Genomic DNA, 20,462 nt, shown 5'->3' with positions numbered 1-20,462 from the left:
AATCAATCTCTAAGATCCGTTTTCACCTCTAACATCCTATGAGGCTCTACTATTCCTGGGTTCATTTCAGTTGTGTATGCTGTGGTATAATTGGTTACCGATTCTCATATTTTCCTGCTTCCTTCTGTTTCAACTTCTAAAATTTTCTATTAGACTCTCAGTCGCTATACTCCAAGTGTTTCTTTCTTCCCCTTCAATTTCCTACTGAAGAAAATAATTTATTTTTGTATATTTGGGCATAATGATCCCATTTTCTTCCCATTTCTATATTTTTAAATCTAATTAAGGTGATAAGTTCCTTGAGGGTTGAAACTAGTTTTCCTGTGGGTGTAAACACTATTTTTTTAAATTGGCAACCAAGCTGCCAGTTTTTACAGAGCAGCAGGATATGGGTTTTAAGTAATGTAAGCAGGAAATGGGTCTCCAGCCCACACAAAATAAATGCAAAAGTACTGATTTACCCTGAGTCCACATCTGGCTTACTCATTTATAATTTTAGCCTGAACTGAAATTCTCCCACAGAACCACAGTAATATTCATATCTATAGAATGTCCCACCAAAAATGGGGAGTTGTGGGTGGCTGGGGGATCCTCCTGTGAGTCTCGCTTACACATATAAATAATTTGTTTCAGGTCAGCGTCATGCTTTTCTCTTTAATGGCAGGGTTCAGGGCCTGAGCTAAGGAAAGATTAGCTTTGTGTCTTCACATTCACTGATTTTTAAGTAATTCAACAGCTCTCAAGTGTGGAGGGGACCAATGGAAATAGACTGAAATGTGGTCACCTGGTTCATCATCTGCAGAGAGAACCCCCAGAGGATGGGACCCTCCCAGAAGGGCTGGGACACTCAGGATGCTTCCCTGTCTGGTGGTCCAGGCCATGCTGGTTCATCAAGATCTTAATTATGAATAAGACTCTGGCCCCAATGGCCTTAATGAGAATTTCCTGGCAAATATAAAAAAAAATGATCTGGAAGCAGCAGTTCCAGGGTCGGTTGGTTCAGCAATTTAGGGGTGCCAGTCAGGGCCTGAGTTCTGTCCATCCACACCTACAGGCCTGCTCCGTCTTAGAGCTGAATTCCCTTGGGGATGGATGAGAGCAACCAGGGCCTTGTGGCTCTAGCTTCCTTGTCCACATGCATCAGAAGTCGGGACACTTCTGCCCCAATATTCTAATCATTAAGTCTTTCTTTTTAGTAATTTTCCTTTGCTAAAATTTGAAATTGGCTGAAACGTTGCAAGAATAGTACAAGGAACTCTTTCACTGTGTATCCTTTCATCAGATTCACAGTTCTTAATATCTTGCCACATTTTTTTTTCTCTTTCTCTCTCTCTCTCACACACACACACACCTTGTGACCAATGAAATTAGTTGTAGATCTCAAGAATAAGAACATTCTCTTGCATAAAAATACCACGATGGTACAAGTCAGGAAATTTAAAGTTGATTCAATGGGTTATTCTAATCCACAATCTATGTTCAAATTTCAATAACTGTTCCCATAATTCCCTCAGCTCCAGGGTCACTGGGAGGGTGCTGTGTACTGAGCCGCCACACCTCTGTCTGTCTTTCATAGTTTTGGCATTTTTGAAGAGTACTAGTTCATTTTGTTTTGTTTTTAATTGCGTTATTTGCTTTTTTATCATCAAGATTTCCGAGCTTTTCCATATTCTAGATATTAGTCCTTATTTTCTCCTCACCTGTGGCTTGTCTTTTCATCGATTTTACAGTGTCTTTTGAATGGCAGGCATTTCTAATTTTGATGAAGTCTAGTTGACCATTTTTTCCTTTATGGCTCATGAGCATGAGTCTTGCACTCAGCCTCAGGGGACCAGCCCAGGTTACACATTCATCATGAACTGGTGACTGTGGCTGGGACAGAACATACTGATTGGCTTGCTTCAAATGAAATGATCCAACTTCGATTCCTTCCCTGAAGTGCCACAAACCCAAGAGGTGGAAAAGCCTATTTCGACCCTGGGTATCAACGGGAAAGGGGAGGGACAGGATGGAGGCCACCAAGAAACACCCCCTAGTTGCAGCTCCCAGGAGAGCACCAGTCAGCCAGTCATGCACCCTCAGGCCTTCGCCACCATGGACACAGGTCCCAGTTCCAAAATCCAAGAGCCTCTGACCAACACAAGTCTTCAAATCCTACTGCTGGACAGTGCTTTTCATCCTGCAGTGGCAGAAGACAGTGAGCAGGGCTCAGCATCTCAGAGCCCCTCAGAGCACCTAGGCCAGTGCCTCACTCAGATCCCCAAGCAAAGGATTGCATGGCAAGCAGCAGTTCCACTGAGCACCCCACCTGGCACACATCCTTGCACCCTCTTCAGACCTGCCCCAGCCGGGCCATTTGCAGGTACTTTCTTGTTCCCTTCGTTTGAAGGCATCAAGCAGAGAATATAACTAATGATTTTTGGGTGCTATACACGCTCTGCCTCTATTTAAAACACATATGACCAAACCCCTACAATCAGATGATGATGGACCAGTCTTTTTTTTTGGCTGCGCCCATGGCATGCAGAAGTTTCCTGGCCAAAGACTGAAGCCACACCGCAGCAGTGACAACACCAGATCCTTAAACTGCTGTGCCACCAGGGAACTCCCCACTCATCTTTAATCTATTCAGATGTTCTCTTCCGAATGAATAAAGGGTACAGTTGTTTGGAGAAGAGGATGGTGGGGAGGAGAAAAGATGAATCAAGTTTGGAAAAATTCCAACATGCCAAGTGTCTAAATGTTTCTTTGACAACAAAAGTTTTATGCTCCCTCCCCTCTGAAAAAGGGCACGTTACTACTACCGTTAATATTCATGCCTCTCGTCTCATTTTATTCTCATCAACTCCAGCAAAGCCCTTTATTTCTACTGTCAAGATGGGGAAACATTGTCTCCAAGTGGCTATGGGACACGCTTGTGTTGTGGTGATGTGGAGACACAGAGGTGGCCTGCAGCTGCTCAGGGATAGAAGCCCACTGTCCTTAACACCCAGCTCCTGTCTTTTCACCAACTGTCACTCAAGTTTTATCTGAAATTCCCCACAGTTATTCTATTTTCATGTCTCCTCTGTTTACCCCTACCCTTGGCAATATATCATCAGTGTCATGTCTGAATTCCACGCGCTGAGGTCCTTCACGACTTGATTTTAGACGCTGAGCAATCATATTTATAGATAAGGCAAAGAGAAAAAAAATTTTTTTTTGAGACTCCACTTACATTCTTTGGACATTCCCACTTCAAAGCACTTCTGGAGTCGACAGTACTGGCATCGATTCCTGGTGACTTTATTAATAACACAGTTCTTATCTCGGTGACAAGTGTAAATCATGTTCTTCTGAATACTTCTGCGGAAAAACCCCTGCAAGCAAGCAAGGAGATGAAAAAACTGAGCAAAACTACTGAGCTTCATGAGAAATCAAAGCCAACCTTATCAATGCGTTGACTGCTCGATCAGAGTAATGAAGTGATGGCAGCAAAAACGTTCACTAAGTTAAGCCTGAAAATCCTTGAGAAATATTAATAGTCGGTTCTCCCTTTGCTGCAAACCAGAAAGCTCTTTTAATCAAAACCGGACCTGACTGTTATCATCTTTCTAAAAGAAAATTAATACCCAGCAGATCCACTTGGAAAACGTAATGCAGAGTTGGGTCCCTCCAAATAGGCTTAACTTCCTCAGTGGCTCCCTTGCTGGCCAGAATTATTTCAGAGGGGTCCACTATCAAGAAACCCAATAGGTGAAGCATTATATTTGCAGAAGAAATTATACGCTTCATGCAAGAAATAGGTCTTTTCAAAGGAGTTGTCTCCAAATTCTTTTACACATTGAACTCTTGTAATCCTATTTAAAACACAATTTCATTTACAAAGTGTTCAGAAAAATATTATCCAAGATTGGAAATAAGGCAGAAACTCGACCGTCTGCTCACTTAATGGCATATCAGAGCTGGGCTGGCCAATATGTGGCTACTAATCACATGTGGCTATGTAAGTCAAAATTAATGAAAATTAAATAAAATTAAAAATTCACTTCCTCGCTTGGACTGGCCACACTTCAAATGCTCAATAGCCATAAGGGTTCAGTGGCCACCACACTGGACCACACACGTGCAGAATATCTTCATCATCGCAGAAGTTCCCGTGGGCAGTGTATTCACAGCACTGGCTGACACGCTTACCTGAGTCATCTAACAGTCTCGGGAAATGTAACTCCCTTTTTGACTTACTATTTGTTATCGATTGGACCCTGACTCTGTAAAGATGGTAGAAACTTGTAAATTACAAATCATACTTGTCTAGTACAGGTGCAAAGATGAGTACAGATTGCTGCCTGGTTGAAATGTAACCAGGGATTCTTGTTTTATTGTCTTGTAGGACATTAGGCAGTTGTGAGTCACTTTGCAATCATATTCAACATTCTTTTTTCCTATCACCCTATCTATCTGTCTGTCTGACTGTCTACCTACCTACCTATCTATTTGGGTATTTTTTTTCTCATATCCTTCTTTGAACCGGCTTTGTCATCCTACCGTTTCCCTCATGAATGCGTTAAATCAATCTTCAATCTGGGCTTACTGCCTATTTGAATAAGTTACTGTTTTTTAACTTTTTGAAAATTATATTTTGACCAAGGAAGCAATTTATCCTGATATTTGCAAAACACGGATGAAATAAAGCTGACTTTAGGCTCCACAAGCACAGGGACCCCACCTTCTTCTCTGGCTCCCCATCTCTCCACACAGCTTTACAAAGATGGATAACTGAGGGGTGCTGCTTAATACACAGACGAATGAAGAGTTAATACACAGATGAGTGCTGGGTAAACTTGCTGTCTTTTCTCTCTTCTAATCATCCAACAAAACCTCTATGCTGCTATGAGTATTCAAAGCAAGGAGTTTTGGAGTTCCCTGGTGGCCTAGTGGGTTAAGGACCTTGCATTGTCACTGCTGTGACGTGGGTTCAATCTCACGCTCAGGAATTTCCATTTCTGCAGCTGGGGCCAAAAAAATAAAATAAAAGCAAGGAGTTTTACCTTGTCAATTGTGATGTGACTTTTACCTCTGTTAGAAACAATTCTCTTCAGTGTAAGAAACACACCACCAAATGTGTTGAATAGCAAATAAGACTCGCCACCTGAGTTCAACTTTCTCTGAAGTACATTAACACTCCGGGAGCCAGAACTAAAAGCCCTCATAGCTAAAGCACATTAGCCAAGAAAACTCGTGTAACACACTTTGTTTAGGATATTTACGTGGGCACCCCAGGATTTTCACGTCTAAATAAACATATTTTTGCTGGCATGGTTCAACTGGAAATGCCTGGAAATCTTGTTTAAGGTTGCAACTCCTGTCACATCCCAGACACACATTTTCCAAGAAAACACGGTTTATTTTTATACCTCTGGAGCTACAAATATGCTCAGCATCTAAAATACCAGGTTATAAATACCCCGAACCTCTTAGAGAATCTGTGCACAGTGGTTCCCTCAAACATATCCTTTCCTGCAAAAAAATACCTACAGGACACTTTTGGCTGCCAGATGTACAAGCTCAATTTACAGAAACTTCATGGCTCTCCTGCCAAGAAACACGGACACGTGGACGATCTGGTCTCTCTGCAAGTGGGAAGCAAGAGAGGTGTGGACAAAGTGACCTCCTCCATTTATTTAAAACTGAATATTCAGTTCAGCAGACTCGTAGGGAGTGAGCACGGAGGAGAGGACACCAACCTCTTGACCTCCGGATGAAAGAAGAAGAGAGAATTAAGAACTTCATCTGTCACAAATTACCCAGTCCGGGTAACTCAGTAACAACCACGGCAGTAACTGAATAGGACTTCTTGGTTTTCCAAATCAGAGTTTTGGCTGGATTTCAGGAGAAGGTCTAAGTTTCAGCAAATCATCCCCAGCAAGGTCGAATACTTGCTGACTATAACGTATGCTGTGAGGTATTCTTATACATGAACTGGGTAAACAGAAATGCCCTCTGAGGCCCAAGAGAGGCCTGAATTGTCTAAACCCTCCTCCTCTGCAGTGGATACTCCTGTAAATCATGTTTCCTTGGGCTCCACCACTGTGGGGGCCTCAGGCATCCATGTGGCACCATAGCCCCACACTACCAAAACTTCATCTACTTAATTTTTTTTTTGGGGGGGGTGATTCTTCATTTACTTATTTATTTTTTTGGCCAGGCCCACAGCATGTGGAAGTTCCCAGGCCAGGGATCAAACCTGTACCACAGCAGTGCTAACTGCTCCTTAACCCACTGAGCCACTAGGGAACTCTCTTTTATTTTTAACATTATTTAAAATAGAAACTTTTAACCTCTGGCTCAATTTGCAAGCCAGCACTGTCTGTCAATATTAAAAGGCCCTCATACAATGAATAAAATGAAGTTGAACAAAACAATAATCAGATGCTTTTTCATTCTTGCGGGATCCCAAATCTGGTAAAGGCTGGGAACCCTGGCTGATAAGGAGTGAAGCAAGCCTTAGGAATAGATTGGCACTGCCCTGAGACTTCTTATTGGGGATTTCAGAGAAGAGAAACATGTTTCTCACTACGTGATTCAAGGAGGTTTAAAGCTGTGAATTCACCCCACCTAAAACTGGGAGCCTCATAGTTTGGGAAACAAATCTGTCATAGTAAAACTGAGTTTTTTTTTTTTGCCTTTTTGCCTTTTCTAGGGCTGCTCCCATGACATATGGAGGTTCCCAGGCTAGGGGTCGAATCGGAGCTGTAGACACCAGCCTATGCCAGAGCCACAGCAACACGGGATCCAAGCCTCATCTGTGACCTACACCACAGCTCATGGCAACGCCGGATTGTCAACCCACTGAGCAAGGCCAGGGATCAAACCAGCAACCTCATGGTTCCTAGTCAGATTTGTTAACCACTGAGCCACAACGGGACTCCAAAACTGAGTTCTTAAGGCTGGTTGATGGGTAGAGACACATCTGGAGGAGGAAAGACAGGAAAGCTGAGCTTGTACCGATGAAGGATTTGGTCCTATTTGGAGCAGCTTCAGGGCAGAGAGGTAACAGGGGGTGCAGAGGAAAAGCCCTGGAGAGGAAGCTGGGGGGCTGGGGAGTCACAGCCTTGGGGTCAGGCACTCACCTCCTAAGTGAAGGTCTGGGTGGCTCATTTCCAAGACCCTTTCCAGCTATATACATTGCTCGGATTCCAAGTGTGTCACTGCACCAGGAAGGGACAAGTTGGAATGTCTCGAGTGAGGAGGAGGGGCCTCTGTAGGCAAAGAAAATCACCACGGAGGAGGCGGTGTTTGAAGACAAAGGATCGAGGGCTCCTCCACCTGTATGGGTAACAGCTGCAATTTCTCCAGACTCAGAGACACAAAGAACAGATGTATGGGTGCCAAGGGGGAGGTGGACGGGAGTAGGAGTTGGAGATTTGCAGATGCAAACTAGTATATATAGGATGGATAAACAACAAGGTCCAGGGAACTCTAGCCAATCTCCTATGGTAAATCATTATGGAAAAGAATGTGAAAAAGAATGTATATAGGAGTTCCCTTCATGGCTCAGTGGTTAATGAACCCAACTAGGATCCATGAGGTTTCAGGTTTGATCCCTGGTCTCTATTAGTGGGTTAAGGATCTGGCATTGCCATGAGCTGTGGTGTAGGTCACAGACGCGGCTCAGATCCCACATTGCTATGGCTGTGGTGTAGGCTGGCAGCTGCAGCTCTGATTCAAACCCTAGCCTGGGAACTTCCAGGTGCCTTGGGTGTGGCCCTAAAAAAAAAAAAAAGATTATATATATATATAACTGAGTCACTTTGCTGTACAGCAGAAATTAACACAATACTATAAATCAACTATACTTCAATAAATTAAAAAAAAAAAACCTGTGACTTCTTGGGACTAGCCTGGGGCTCAAAAGACACCAACAAGAGGGCTTTCAAACTGTTTCACCTTTATCTTGGAGCAGAGTGGTCCCCACAGCTCTGTGGGGACCTCGGGCAAAGGTCAGTGGTCAGATGGAGGCTGGAGTGTCAATGCCGGCTCATGGCTCCTGGATCATGGTTGCTGGCTGTCACTAAATCTGAGGGCCTGGTCTAGGGTCACCGCTGCCACAATTTTACTCTTCCACTTCCCAGAAACATCCTTTCCCAGTAAACACAGAAAACTTCTATCACGGCCTTCAAGATATGTCACCTCAACCAGGAAGCCTTCTCTGACTGATCCAAGCACACACGAATGCTGCCTCTTTTAGATAACCTGGGTCTTTTGCTTTTCCTTCTAGATCACACCAGTTAGAGTGATCCTTAAAATATTAAACAATAGTACCATCCACTTCAGGAGTTATGTGGGCAACGTGAGGGAATGCCAGCCTGTGGCCAGCAGGCCCAGTCTCAGGGACCCAAGTGGGCTTCAGAGATTTTCACAACTGGGTATCACGGGAGCCAAGTGGGGACATCTAAGCAGGACATCTTTCTTGCTGGGATTCTAGCCTCCTTGACAGAGGAGAAGAAGAGGTATGGGGGCCTGCTCCCCAGAACCAGGGTGGGCAGGATGGGGGCTTCTACAGTGGCCTCAAAGCTATGCTTGATGTGATCCCCCCCGGGAATCAACACCGTGTACTCGGGTGTGGATAACAAAGACTCAAGGCGATAGTTAGTTGACAACAGGTAGGAAATTACTTCAACATTTCAACACCTAGTAAAACTGGATTGGTACATATCAACTGCATATCCCCAGGGCTGGGACAGAACCTGACCCATGGTAGGTAAGCCAATAAAGAGTTGTTGATGGAATGAATGAACAATTGGCCCCCTCAGCTAAAAGCAGAGCCAGAGTGACACTCTGGGTGGACTACACTTTAATTCCATAAACATTCCTCCATGTTAAGGTACTCCTCGAAGATGCTATTATTTGTACTTATGAAAGTAAGCAACCAAATTTCTCTGAGGTTAGTAGAAGATGGACTAATCTGAGTTGTAATCAGGCTCGTCAATCAGGACTTCTGTTGGTTAGCCTTGATCTGTGTTAACTATGACTTCTGTTGCTAATTTTAGCTTCTGTGGGTTAATCAGGACTCCTGTTGATTAACTTCTGCTGGTTAACTATTGGTGAACCCTGACTTCTGGTGTCTAATCATGGCTTCTGCAGCGTAAGCCTGACTTCTAATGAGCGTGACAATCAAGGCAAGCAACACAATTAACCCCTAATTACCTAGATCCAAATGATAGACCTGCATCCCAAACTCAATCACCGTGTTTCCTAACCATGGATTTATCAACCTTTCTTCCCCACCCTCTTTTACTTTTGCTATCAAAGAACTGGGGTCTAATTAAAAAGAAAAAAATACTCACATGCAGGAGAGTTGTTTGCTTCACATCTTAGCCGTGACCATGGAAGGCCTGTACCCCACTGAGAGTACTTCTGTCTCCCTTGGGGATAGGAGGTACCATTGTTCTAACTAATCTACTATCCACGGGGCAGAAACAACCCCAAATCAGAAGGGAAAGTAACTGTCCCTTCTAAATCTGCATACTCTCCTATACCTACATACTTAAAATTCATAATGCCCTGGATAGACCAGTCAAATGTCCCACATCTAAACAGGACACGGAGACAAGTGGATTCTCTCACTCCCTTCATATTTTGAGGGGATCCGAGGTTCCCCTCCTCTAACATCTGAAATGACGGCTCTATTTCTTGTCCTTTTCCCCCATTCGTGGGCCCTGTTTCACCTTCTAGTTTTCAGATATCACACATCATATGCCTCACTCTCTCCAAAGGGCGGGAGTTTTGAGTTGGGCTGGTGGTAAGAATTAGGCTTTAGCTCAGGTCCACATGGATTTAAACTCTGACTCTGCCACTTGCTCTCCACATGAAAGTGAGCAAGTTACACCAAAGCCTCCATCTCCTCATCTGTAAAATGAGGGTAAGAGGTACCTGCGCCACAGGACCCCTCAGAGCAGCATCCAGCCAGGGAACGCACATATGGTGTTAGCACCAAGCCCAGCAAGAGCCCAGGGAATGGCAGCTTTTGTTACTGGCAAAACCTCTTTTTCAAAAGCTTTCTCTTTTTAAATTTTTTGACATGTATGTATTTATTTATTTATTTTGCTTTTTAGGGATGCAGCCACAGCATATGGAAGTTCCCAGGCTAAGGGTTGAATCAGAGCTGCAGCTGCCAGCTACATTATAGCCACAGCAGCATGGGATCCAAGCCAAGTCTGCAATCTACACCACAGCTCACGGCAACGCCGGATCCTTAACCTACTGAGCGAGGCCAGGGATTGAACCTGTGTCCTCATGGATACTAGTTGGGTTCATTACTGCTGAGCCACAATGGGAACTCCTTCCAAAGCTTTCTTCTGGGCAATTTTCAACATGCATTTTGTGTTTAAAATAAAGACTCCCCAATAGGACAGGACCCTGTTCTGAATCTCTGAACAACAGAGGTTCTTGTGGGCAGACAGCCTTGATGATTCCAAGGACCCCTTATGGATCGATCCATTCACTCAATGTCCATCAGCTGGGGCGGCGGCGGCGGGCTCTGTTGGGGCACAGAAAGATGGACAAGGCCTGGCTCCAGCCCTTTCTCAAGCTACCAGGGGTGTTGAGTCAAGTGAACCAAGCAGTGTGGAAGCAGAGAGTGAAAGGTGCCTGGTACAGTGCCTGGCACATGGTGGGCACACGCAAATTATTGACTGAGTAAAGGCCATTGCAATACCAAGAAGTTGGCACTTGATCCCAGCTCTAACGGAGGGATAGGATCTGAACAGCAAGCCTTCTTCCAAGGAGCTTTACGGGTAAGTGGCAGTCAGGGGTGAGAAAGGACAGGGAAGGGCCAGGGTCCAGGCTGCAGACACAGCGACAAGGAGAGTGTGTGACACAGCTGGAACAGCTGGCTGATGTGCAAACTGGGTTAGATCACAAAGGCCACACCAGGCGTTTCCTGGGAAGGCCCTCATTCTTCTGTGCAGGAGAGGACTAGGGTCAGAATACACTCTGCCAGGATTGTTCAGGAAGCTGTGAATTGCTGATTTCAGGAGGTGTTGCTTTACCGCTTACTGCAGCAGACTGTGAACTCTGGGTATCAATGCAAAACCTAAAAACTCTGAGCCTACCCTCAGGTCCAAGCAGGAATGTAGCCCAAGAATCTTTAATTTCTGAAATGATGGTGCAATCTGCAGACTCGTGTTTAATCATGAAGTTATCTGTGAGAATTCACACTGCAGTGTTTTGGATGGAAGTTGCCTTAGAGCCATTTGCATCCAGTTTAACAAGTGCAGAAAGCACCACGACCTTTTGAAGAAAGGCACTCAGTAAAAACTTCTTTTTTTTTTTTTTTTTTTAAAGGCAACTTGGACCCATATTAGTCATAAAAAAGCAAGGGGTGGGAGAAATTCACCCCCAAAAATAGTGTGGGAAGTACATCTGTTTGCACTTGGCTTCTGCAGAGTTAATTTCTATCCCATGCAAAGTTCAAAAGGATAATTTCTCCTTTTAGAGTGAGAGAAGAGAGAAAAAGTCAGGAGGGTTCCTTAGTTGTTTCTCCTCAGTCATTAAAAGGACTATATCTCAACCCCATCTCAATCAAAAGGTAAGTAGGTATCTGAATGGTCATCATTAAAAAGTCTACAAATAAATGCTGGAGAGGGGGAGGAGAAAAAGGAACCCCCCTATACCGTCAGTGAGAATGTAAACTGGTACAACCACTAGGGAAAACAGTATGGAGGTTCCTCAAAAACTAAAAATAGAACTACCATATGATCCAGCAATTCTAATCCTGGGCATCTATCCAGACAAAACTCTAATTCAAAAAGACACATGCACCCCTATGTTCACTGCAGCACTGCTAACAATAGCCAAGATATGAAAACAACATCGACCAAGGAATGGATAAAGAAGATGTGATACATACATACATCTACAAATGGAATATTACTCAGCCACAAAAAAGAATGAAATAATGTCATTTGCAGCAATGTGGGTGGACCTAAAGATTATCATACTAAGTGTAGTGAGTCAGAAAGGGAAAGACAAATACCATATGATATCACTTATATGCAGAATCTAAAATATGGCATAAATGAACATACCTATGAAACAAAAACAGAGACATAGAAAACAGACTTGTGGCTGCCAAGGTGAAGAGGGGTGCAAGAGGGAAGGATTGGGAGTTTGGGATTAGCAAACGATTACACATAGACTGAATAAACAAAGAGCAAGTTCCTACTGTACAGCACAGGGAACTATATTCAACAGCTTGTGATAAACCATAATGGAACAGAATATGAAAAAAATGTATATATTATAACTGAGTCACTTTGCTGTACAGTAGAAATTACCACAACACTGTAAATCAACTATACTTCAGTCAATTTTTTTTGAAAAAAGATCAAGCAGGCGGCTGCCCACGTAGGCACCCTCCCTGGCTAGCACGGCCAGCGTGGCAAGGTCCAGGTCAGGCCGGCACGGACCTGCAACTCCCGTTTCCAGCCAGAAGCAGAGATGCTGCCAGTGGGAGGTAAGTGTGGAATAATCCCATCACAGCTACTTTGGGAAACATGGTTTTCATACCAGGAAACACGTTGCCTTAAACAAACAAAAAACACCCTCCACAGTGAGTGGACGTCTATGCGTGACAACGTCTGCAAAGTTATTAATAGCCAGATTTGGGGGGGGAGAAAGAGAAAAGTAAAGACCTTTTCACCCCACTGAAAGACAATGGTACAAGGGAGGGAGAAAGTAGAAAAACAGTCCACTATTTTGATGACACACAGAAAGCTTCCTCCCCAGCAGGGAGGGTAGGCGTGCGTGTAACACAGAAAACACTGGACAAGTCAAGCTGGGGGCTGCTCTGAGCCACGAAAGGAAAACAATGTAAGATTCATACACCACCAAGAAAGTCAAGTTGTCCCAAGGGGGAGAGGCTTACAGCTGTTTCTTTTTTGTCTTAAAAAAAAAAAAAAAAAAAAAAAAGTCCCAGCCTGGGCAGGGGTCCCACTGTTGGGAATTGGGTCAAGTTGAATGGGTGACAGTGGTGAAGCTTGAGCACCCCAACGTCTGACAGCTGTGGCTTCTATAAGGCACCTCTCGTCTGCTCCCTGGGAAAGGGTCCCTTCTGTCCTTTCCCTGGGAACCTGAGCATGCATTTCAGGCCCAGCTATCTCTTTTCAGCTCCCCTGGACGGGAAGTTTCCTGAGCATATTTCCTCCTGCCTAAGTTAGAGAGGCAAGGCTTTCGTTTGGGAGATGCTTAGAAAGATGGTTCTGAAGAAGGTGATGACTACCGAGGTAGCGAAAACATCATCTCTGTGGGAACTTGTCTTTCCAGAAGAGTGGGGTGATGGCCTCTGCCTGGACTTTGTCAGGTGAACCCCTGAGAGCTCACCCCCTGTCTGACCTGGAGGCCACCACTTTCAATCCTTCTAATCCCCAGTTAATTAAAACTCCCCAGGAACATCAACGGAAAGCCAGCCTGTGTTCCTAACTTCAAACCTGAACTCACAATGTGAGAGATCAAGGTTTAAACCTCCCTCCGTCTTCCACGTCCCAGGATGGGCAGGGAGCCAAAACACTCCGTCCACAGTGTTTGTTTGTTTGTTTGTTCATCTGCTTTTTAGGGCCTTACCTCTGGCATATGAGGTTCCCAGGCTAGGGGTCCAGTTGAAGCTATAGCCGCCAGCCTACACCACAGCCACAGCCACACGGGATCCAAGCCGAATCTGTGACCTACATCACAGCTCATGGCAACACCAGATCTTAACCCACTGATTGAGGCCAGGGATGGAAACTACGTCCTCATGGATACTAGTTGTGTGTCCTGAGCTGAGCCACGATGGGAACTCCTAAAATATTCTTTATGTTAGAGGAACATGATCCAGGGAAGAGACGCCACCATGTGATACAAACTGGGGACCAACTCATAAGAGGAGATTAATTGTTTGGACAAAATGTCTTTTCATTTAGGTGAAAAATAGCTTTTTATAATTCTAAAGCATGATCTCGGGTCAAAGAAGAGTTTTTGAAAGTGTCCAGCTATCATGTACATATGATGGATTATTATAACACCATTCTAACTGGTAGGCAGCTGATCTATCACAAACAATAACCACAGATGAAATCTGGGGGACACAGTTTCACAAGGCAAGTAAACACTACTGGTTAAACCGGCTGTTTTTCAAATGTGAAGGGATCTGCTCTGGGTAGGGCCAGCTTCCCGAGCATGTGGCCTGGGCAAGCCGCACAGAGTCCCATCTCTAAAAAGTCTTGCGTCATTCGGTTTATCACTCTGCTGTCATTGTCTTGAAAGTCTGAACCACTTTTGGACAAGAGGGGAGCCTTTTCAATCTTTCTTCTTCTTCTTCTTCTTTTTTTTTTTTTTTGGTCTTTTTGTCCTTTTAGGGCCGTACCCGCGGCATATGGTGGTCCCCAGGCTAAGGGTCTAATCAGAGCTGTAGCCACCGGCCTATGCCAGAGCCACAGCAACGCGGGATCCGAGCCGCGTCTGCAACCTACACCACAGCTCACGGCAATGCCGGACACTTAACCCACTGAGCAAGGGCAGGGATCAAACCCACAACCTCATGGTTCCTAGTTGGATTTGTTTCTGCTGCGCCATGACGGAACTCCCGAGAGGGGAGCCTTTTCATTTTGCATCGGGTCTTGTAAATAAAGCAGCCAGTTCTGGCTCTGTAATACCATCTCCAGCAAAGTTTTCCAAGCTTCTTCCTCCATAAGGACCTGAAAGTCTTGGGTAAGACTTCCATTCTAGTTAACCTTGAGGCTAGGTTTTTTCTTTTTGTTTTTGGCCCCTCCTGCAGCATGTAGAATTTCCCAGGCCAGGGATCAAGCCCTCGCCACAGCAGCAACTGGAGCCACAGCAGTAATAGCACCATATCCTTAACCCTGAAGCCACCAGGGAACTCCCTGAGGCTAGTTTTGAGACTGGAGATCAGACAAAAGTAAGCAGGTTTACCACAGTCACACTTATTCTCCCCAGGTTCTCCCTGCAATGCTTCTGAGTGATTCAGTGGCCCCAAAACAAGCCAGAGGGAATTCCATTCAAGGGGTATTTGATGTTCTACATCGGGCTTTATTTCCCACTTGGATACAGGGCTCTGGAGATGGCTGGGAAGAGCAGAAAGGATATTAAGAACTTTTTCAGAAATGGGTAAACTTTCCTCCCAAAAAGCCTATGTATTCAGGAGGGAATCCAGATGCCTCTTAGTGTCTCTCACTCCCACTTGGGAGCCACTGAAATAAAAAGTAGAAAGAAGCTGAGGACTATGAGGTTGAGCAGCTAATGTGTTAGATAAAGAATTTCTGTATAGCGGCAAAATATCACAAATACAGTATCCTGGAGATCCTTCTCCTTATCTCCAGAGTCTGAGTTGAAATCATGTAGGAAGAAAAACTGTATGAGAGAAAAACACTCTAATAAAATGGTCGTGGTCACTGGCCTCCACATAGCTTTCTTTAAATCTGGTCTTGAGAATTTACTTTAAACCAACTAAAGACATCTGTTTTCTAGATTACTTCGGTCAGTTCTTTTGCGCCCTTCCACCGTGAAACCCATAGTTACCGATTTATCATCAGCATTACTCTAAATATAACAGGGCAAGAAGCCAATGCATCTAAGTTTGCAAATTCTCAATTCTTTCACTGAGAAAATGCACCAGACTAGCTCCTTATCCACAGCGCAGAAGCTCACAGCCCCCAGCTGCTTTGCCCATGAATTACTAAATCTCATCTGGACCCAAGTTCAGGATTGTCATCTGTACTGCAGAGCGGGGAGAAAGGTAAACAGAAGGCGACAGGGCTCTCTCCAAGAGACAACTCTTTGCAGGGGAGCATGGATTTTGGAATCTCTTGTAAGTCTGGGAGGCAATATGTCCCCATCGACAAAGCCAGGCCTGGACTCTGTCATTACCTGCCTGTGGAGGACAGTGTATATCTCATGTCAACTCTGCATATCAAGTAATTCAAAGGTCCTTCACAGACACCAATAATTAGGATGCACTTGCATTGTTCTGTGATGTTAGCAAGGACCTAAATTAGAAAAGAAAAAGAATGCTGGTACTTTTTGTACTTTTTCCAAGCTAATTTCATTTTCAGGACCATTCGGGGATCTTCTCGCTGGACTTTTTCTCACTTATTTTATACGTGGTTATGTCCTGAGTCTGAAGCGGAAAGGGAGAAATCACAGAGGATGTGGAATCGGGAGAAGGGAAGACGGTCCGGCATCCACGGTCAAGTCTTCGAGAGGCTGACAACTGTAAAATGATGGGCATTTATTGGATGCAGGTTTCTGCATCTCCTCACCACAGACACTGCTCTGACAGAGTAAAAATCTCACTAACAGTTTGTTCAGGAGTTTCCCTCATGGCTCAGCGGTAACAAACCTGACTGGTATTCATGAGGACCCAGGTTTTGATCGCTGGTTTCCCTCAGTGGGTTAAGGATCCAACATTGCCATGAGCTGTGGCATAGGTTGCCGCAGACATGGCTTGGATCCTGCATTGCTGGGGCTGTGGTGTAGGCCAGCGGCTACAGCTCCAGTTCAGCTTCCTAGCCTGGGAACTTCCATATGCCAAGGGTGTGGCCCTAAAAAGACAAAACAAAACAAAAATCCCAAAAAACAGTTTGTTGAGAAAATACTGCTTGAGCTCCAGCTCTCAAAATGGATTCTGTCCTTGTATGGAAAAGCTATGGTGACTGCAGGCTGAAATCTGATACAGCTCTGTGTCCCAAATCCACGTGTTTTACACGTGGGGGTCATCAATAAAATGGCTTAGAACGCTGCCTGCGCCCCCAAAGTTGCCTATGTCCTTTGTCTCTCTCCTCTGAGCCTTTGTACATGCTCTTCCCTAAGACTCAAAAGTCCTCACCTGTCTTGCCCTTTCATTCATGCTATAGCCTCCCAAGAGAGTGGGACACCTGGAATCCTGTCCTAGAATCCGTACCCTGTAGTAGCATTCATTCCATAACACTGAATTGTTTGATCTTCGTGTCCTTCCTCAAAAGAGGAATCTCTTGCAGGCAGTGATGGAGCATGTGCAACTTTTATCATAACAAATAACTCGGTGCAAGTTATTTTGCCTTTTTTTTTTCTTTTTAGGGCCACACTCTGAACATATGGAAGTTCCCAGGCTAGGTTCAAATCTGAGTTGCAGCTGCCCGCCTAAGCCACAGCCACGGCAATGCCAGATCCGAGCCAAATGTGCAACAGCTCATGGCAACACAAGATTCTTAACCCATGAGGGAGACCAGGGATTGATCCTGCATCCTTGCAGATACTAGTTGGGTACTTAACCCATCAAGCCACAGTGGGAACCCCTATTTTGCTTTTTATTTTTTTAATTTTAATTTTTTTTTTTTGTCTTTTTGCCATTTCTTGGGCCGCTCCCGTGGCATATGGAGGTTTCCAGGCTAGGGGGCCAATCGGAGCTGTAGCCACCGGCCTATGCCAGAGCCACAGCAACGCGGGATCCGAGCCTCATCTGTAACCTACACCACAGCTCATGGCAATGCCAGATCCTGAACCCACTGAGCAAGGCCAGGGATCGAACCCACAACCTCATGGTTCCTAGTCGGATTCATTAACCACTGCGTCACAATAGGAACTCCCCTATTTCGCTTTTTAAATACCATATGGAGATTCCATGTAGAAGGAAATGGAGGAAAAGCAAGATCAGTACAGAAGAATTCAGTAAGTGAAACAACTACCGAAATTCTTTAAGCATAAGGAAAAGGAAAGAGGAAGCTCCAAAATCGTAAATTCAGACAGCAATACCAACTTCATGATTTATCCCAACCTCCTTTCTTACTCCAAATTAACAAGACATCAGTTCAAATTTCACCCCCAGCTCCTCTTTCTTGATCTTTAAAATTAATGTTGCAATATTATGTCAGCATCATGCCAAGATGCACAATTGAATAGGTCCCCGATGCAAAAGGTAAAATTCTTTTAAACAGCATGAACTTGCCTGCAATTAGCACATTACAGCTCCCACCCAAGCACCAGGCATTATAAAAAGGCACGTTTGGAGCTGCTGCTCTTGGAGACCTTAACTTTTGTGCTTTCTGTGCCTATTTTATAAGAGAAAATTTGGCAGAACACACACAATTAATTTTTTAAGTGTTACGTCTCTGCTTTTCCATCTCATCCCTGACTTGAGCTGATAAAAGGAGAAGCAGCCTTTTGATTTCACTGAAGAGAAGGGGGAAAACAGTTCCAAGTCATAAAAGAGGTGCCTGCCAATTAGTTAGACAGTTCTCCAGTTTTCAATTAACGGCAGCTAATGGATGGAGGGGGATGTGTTTTATTTTTCCTCACAGAGCCCTTATTTTCAAACTCTTAGCTTCATTTTCCAAAGTTGCTGGCTTGAGACAGAAGAAACACATGTCTTGAGTGAAAAGATGTTCTCCCATTTCTTGGATCAAAATGACCTTTTCTTCCTTAGGGGCTATTTCCCACTGGGCCTCAAATGATTCAGTTGCCCGGGATGGGCTTGTGGCATGGTCCCTGCTTCCGAGGATGGATGTGGGGTCCCATGCTCCCCTGGGAACTCTGGGGTGCTTCCCCGGCTTCGGCTCTCTTTGGATGATCATTCCGTGCAACTTCATTTACTCTTCCAAGTTTCTCCAGAAGGACAAAGAAGATAACTTGGAAGGGTGTGTTTATCTTGAATTCATCAGAAAAGAACTTCAGTCTCTCCCAAGCAGCTGCCTGTATATGGAATTGGGGAATTATTTTCCTTAGATCAAACAGGACTGAACATTTCCTTGGACATGGCTAGCCTTCTTCCTCAGAACACACACGTTTTTCAGGATTGATATTTTTATCCAGAGTTTTCTCAAATGAATACTTAGGAGATGTCCACAGGCAGGTGTAGGAAAAAGAGCTGGGCCCCCATAAATCAGGACCACCTGACACGGAACCACCAAAGGATTGAGTGACTTTAGGTTAGCAGTTTAGCAGTTTTGTTTCTGCAGGACAGACTGTCTCGAGACTTCGGGGACTTGTGGGGGCAACAGAGCAGCTGGATAAATCCTTCAAGGTGGTACCAGCCATACCCTTGGGGCTAGAAAAGCTTCTGTAGATCACATGATTTGGGTAGTTTGAGATTTAAAGTGTTGATGGGAGTAAGAGAGAAGACCTCACATGGTAATTTCTACTGTGTTTTCACATCCCCTGAAGTTTACCTCGTTCAAACAAAGTCAGTACAAGAGACATACTGGGACCGAGCATTAGATCACACTCCGTGAAAGCACCAGGCAGTGACACAAAAGGGGTGTTTCCATCCTACCAAGAAACCAAGAAGGACATTCAAGAGCCCCCGCCCGAAGGAGATACTGAATGAGCCTGCAATTTCAGGTTCCTGAGCGCCTATCATGCGCTCACTTCCTGAGCATCCTTTCAGAGCATCCTCGCTTTTCCTCCGTGTTGTGCTCCGCAAACACCCCGACCTGAGCCATGGCCCTTGTCTTGTTATCTGAATGGGGGGATAGAGTGTCCCGTGGCCCTTACGCATCAGGTGTCCCCCTTTACAGATTGAGGGGAAAAGTGCTGAACGTGAATTATTCAAAACCTATTGTATCCCTGTGTGTTCCTTAAGCATTCACTACCGGCAAAGCAGGCCGATTATTTTTCGCTTTTAATTGTGCTGATACCTTATCTCCTTTGTTGAAAGTGGAGAGTGGTATGTGACACTGCCTCCAATACAGAGGACCAGAGAAGCCATGGGGTCTTATTTAAAGCTGAAGTAACCCCCTTAGGGGACGCACCTTTAACATGCAGCTAGGGAAGGGCAGTCTGGACTAACTGTTTTTGTCTCAGACGTGTGTCTATTACTGAGTCAAACACGTATGACGGCAGGATAGAGCTGGTTCCTTAAAGAGGCTCTCAGCCAAGGGGACCAGTGCAGTGTCACTTATCCAGCACAGAGGCAGCCACTGTGTGTGAGTGACAAGGGGCAGGGTCGCCCAGCATGTCCTAAGATGAGATACTTGAAGACCTTGCCCTAATGGAAGAAAATATTTATTTATTTATTTTTTATTTTTTTGCCTTTTAGGGCTGCACCTGTGGCACATAGAGGTTCCCAAGCTAGGGGTCAAATTGGAGCTATAGCTGCCAGCCTACACCACAGCCACAGCAAGATGGGATGCGAGTTGCTTCTGCAACCTACACCACAGCTTATGGCAATCCGGATCCTTAACCCACTGATAGAGGCCAGGGATTGAACCTGCATCCTCATGGATCCTAGTTGGGTTCTTTAACCACTGAGCCATGAAGGAAACTCCCTAACTAAAGAAAATATTTAAAGCAAAGCAAATAGGTTTAGAAAATAAACTTACAAATCTGTGATTGGAAATTGGATTGAAAGAAAATTGTATGTAGGATTCATTTCTAGACATTCAAAATGAGCCCTTATCAGTCTCTTCCCTTTTGGGCACCGAGACCATCATCAGGAAATGCCCATTGGG

At 44.7% G+C, this 20,462-nt stretch overlaps 1 protein-coding gene across 1 annotated transcript in view; it reads right to left on the bottom strand.

Moving 5' to 3' along the window:
* RARB (retinoic acid receptor beta) overlaps window positions 1-20,462 on the bottom strand; it is a 171,302-nt gene that overhangs the window by 90,076 nt on the left and 60,764 nt on the right. The window contains 1 exon segment of the mRNA XM_005669304.3: window positions 3,218-3,359. Coding sequence (XP_005669361.2) covers window positions 3,218-3,329 — 112 coding nt within the window. The 5' untranslated portion in view covers window positions 3,330-3,359.

Source organism: Sus scrofa, chromosome 13, assembly GCF_000003025.6.
Source record: "Sus scrofa isolate TJ Tabasco breed Duroc chromosome 13, Sscrofa11.1, whole genome shotgun sequence".
Taxonomy (NCBI): Eukaryota; Metazoa; Chordata; class Mammalia; order Artiodactyla; family Suidae; genus Sus; species Sus scrofa.
This window is presented reverse-complemented; position numbering and strand designations above follow the sequence as displayed.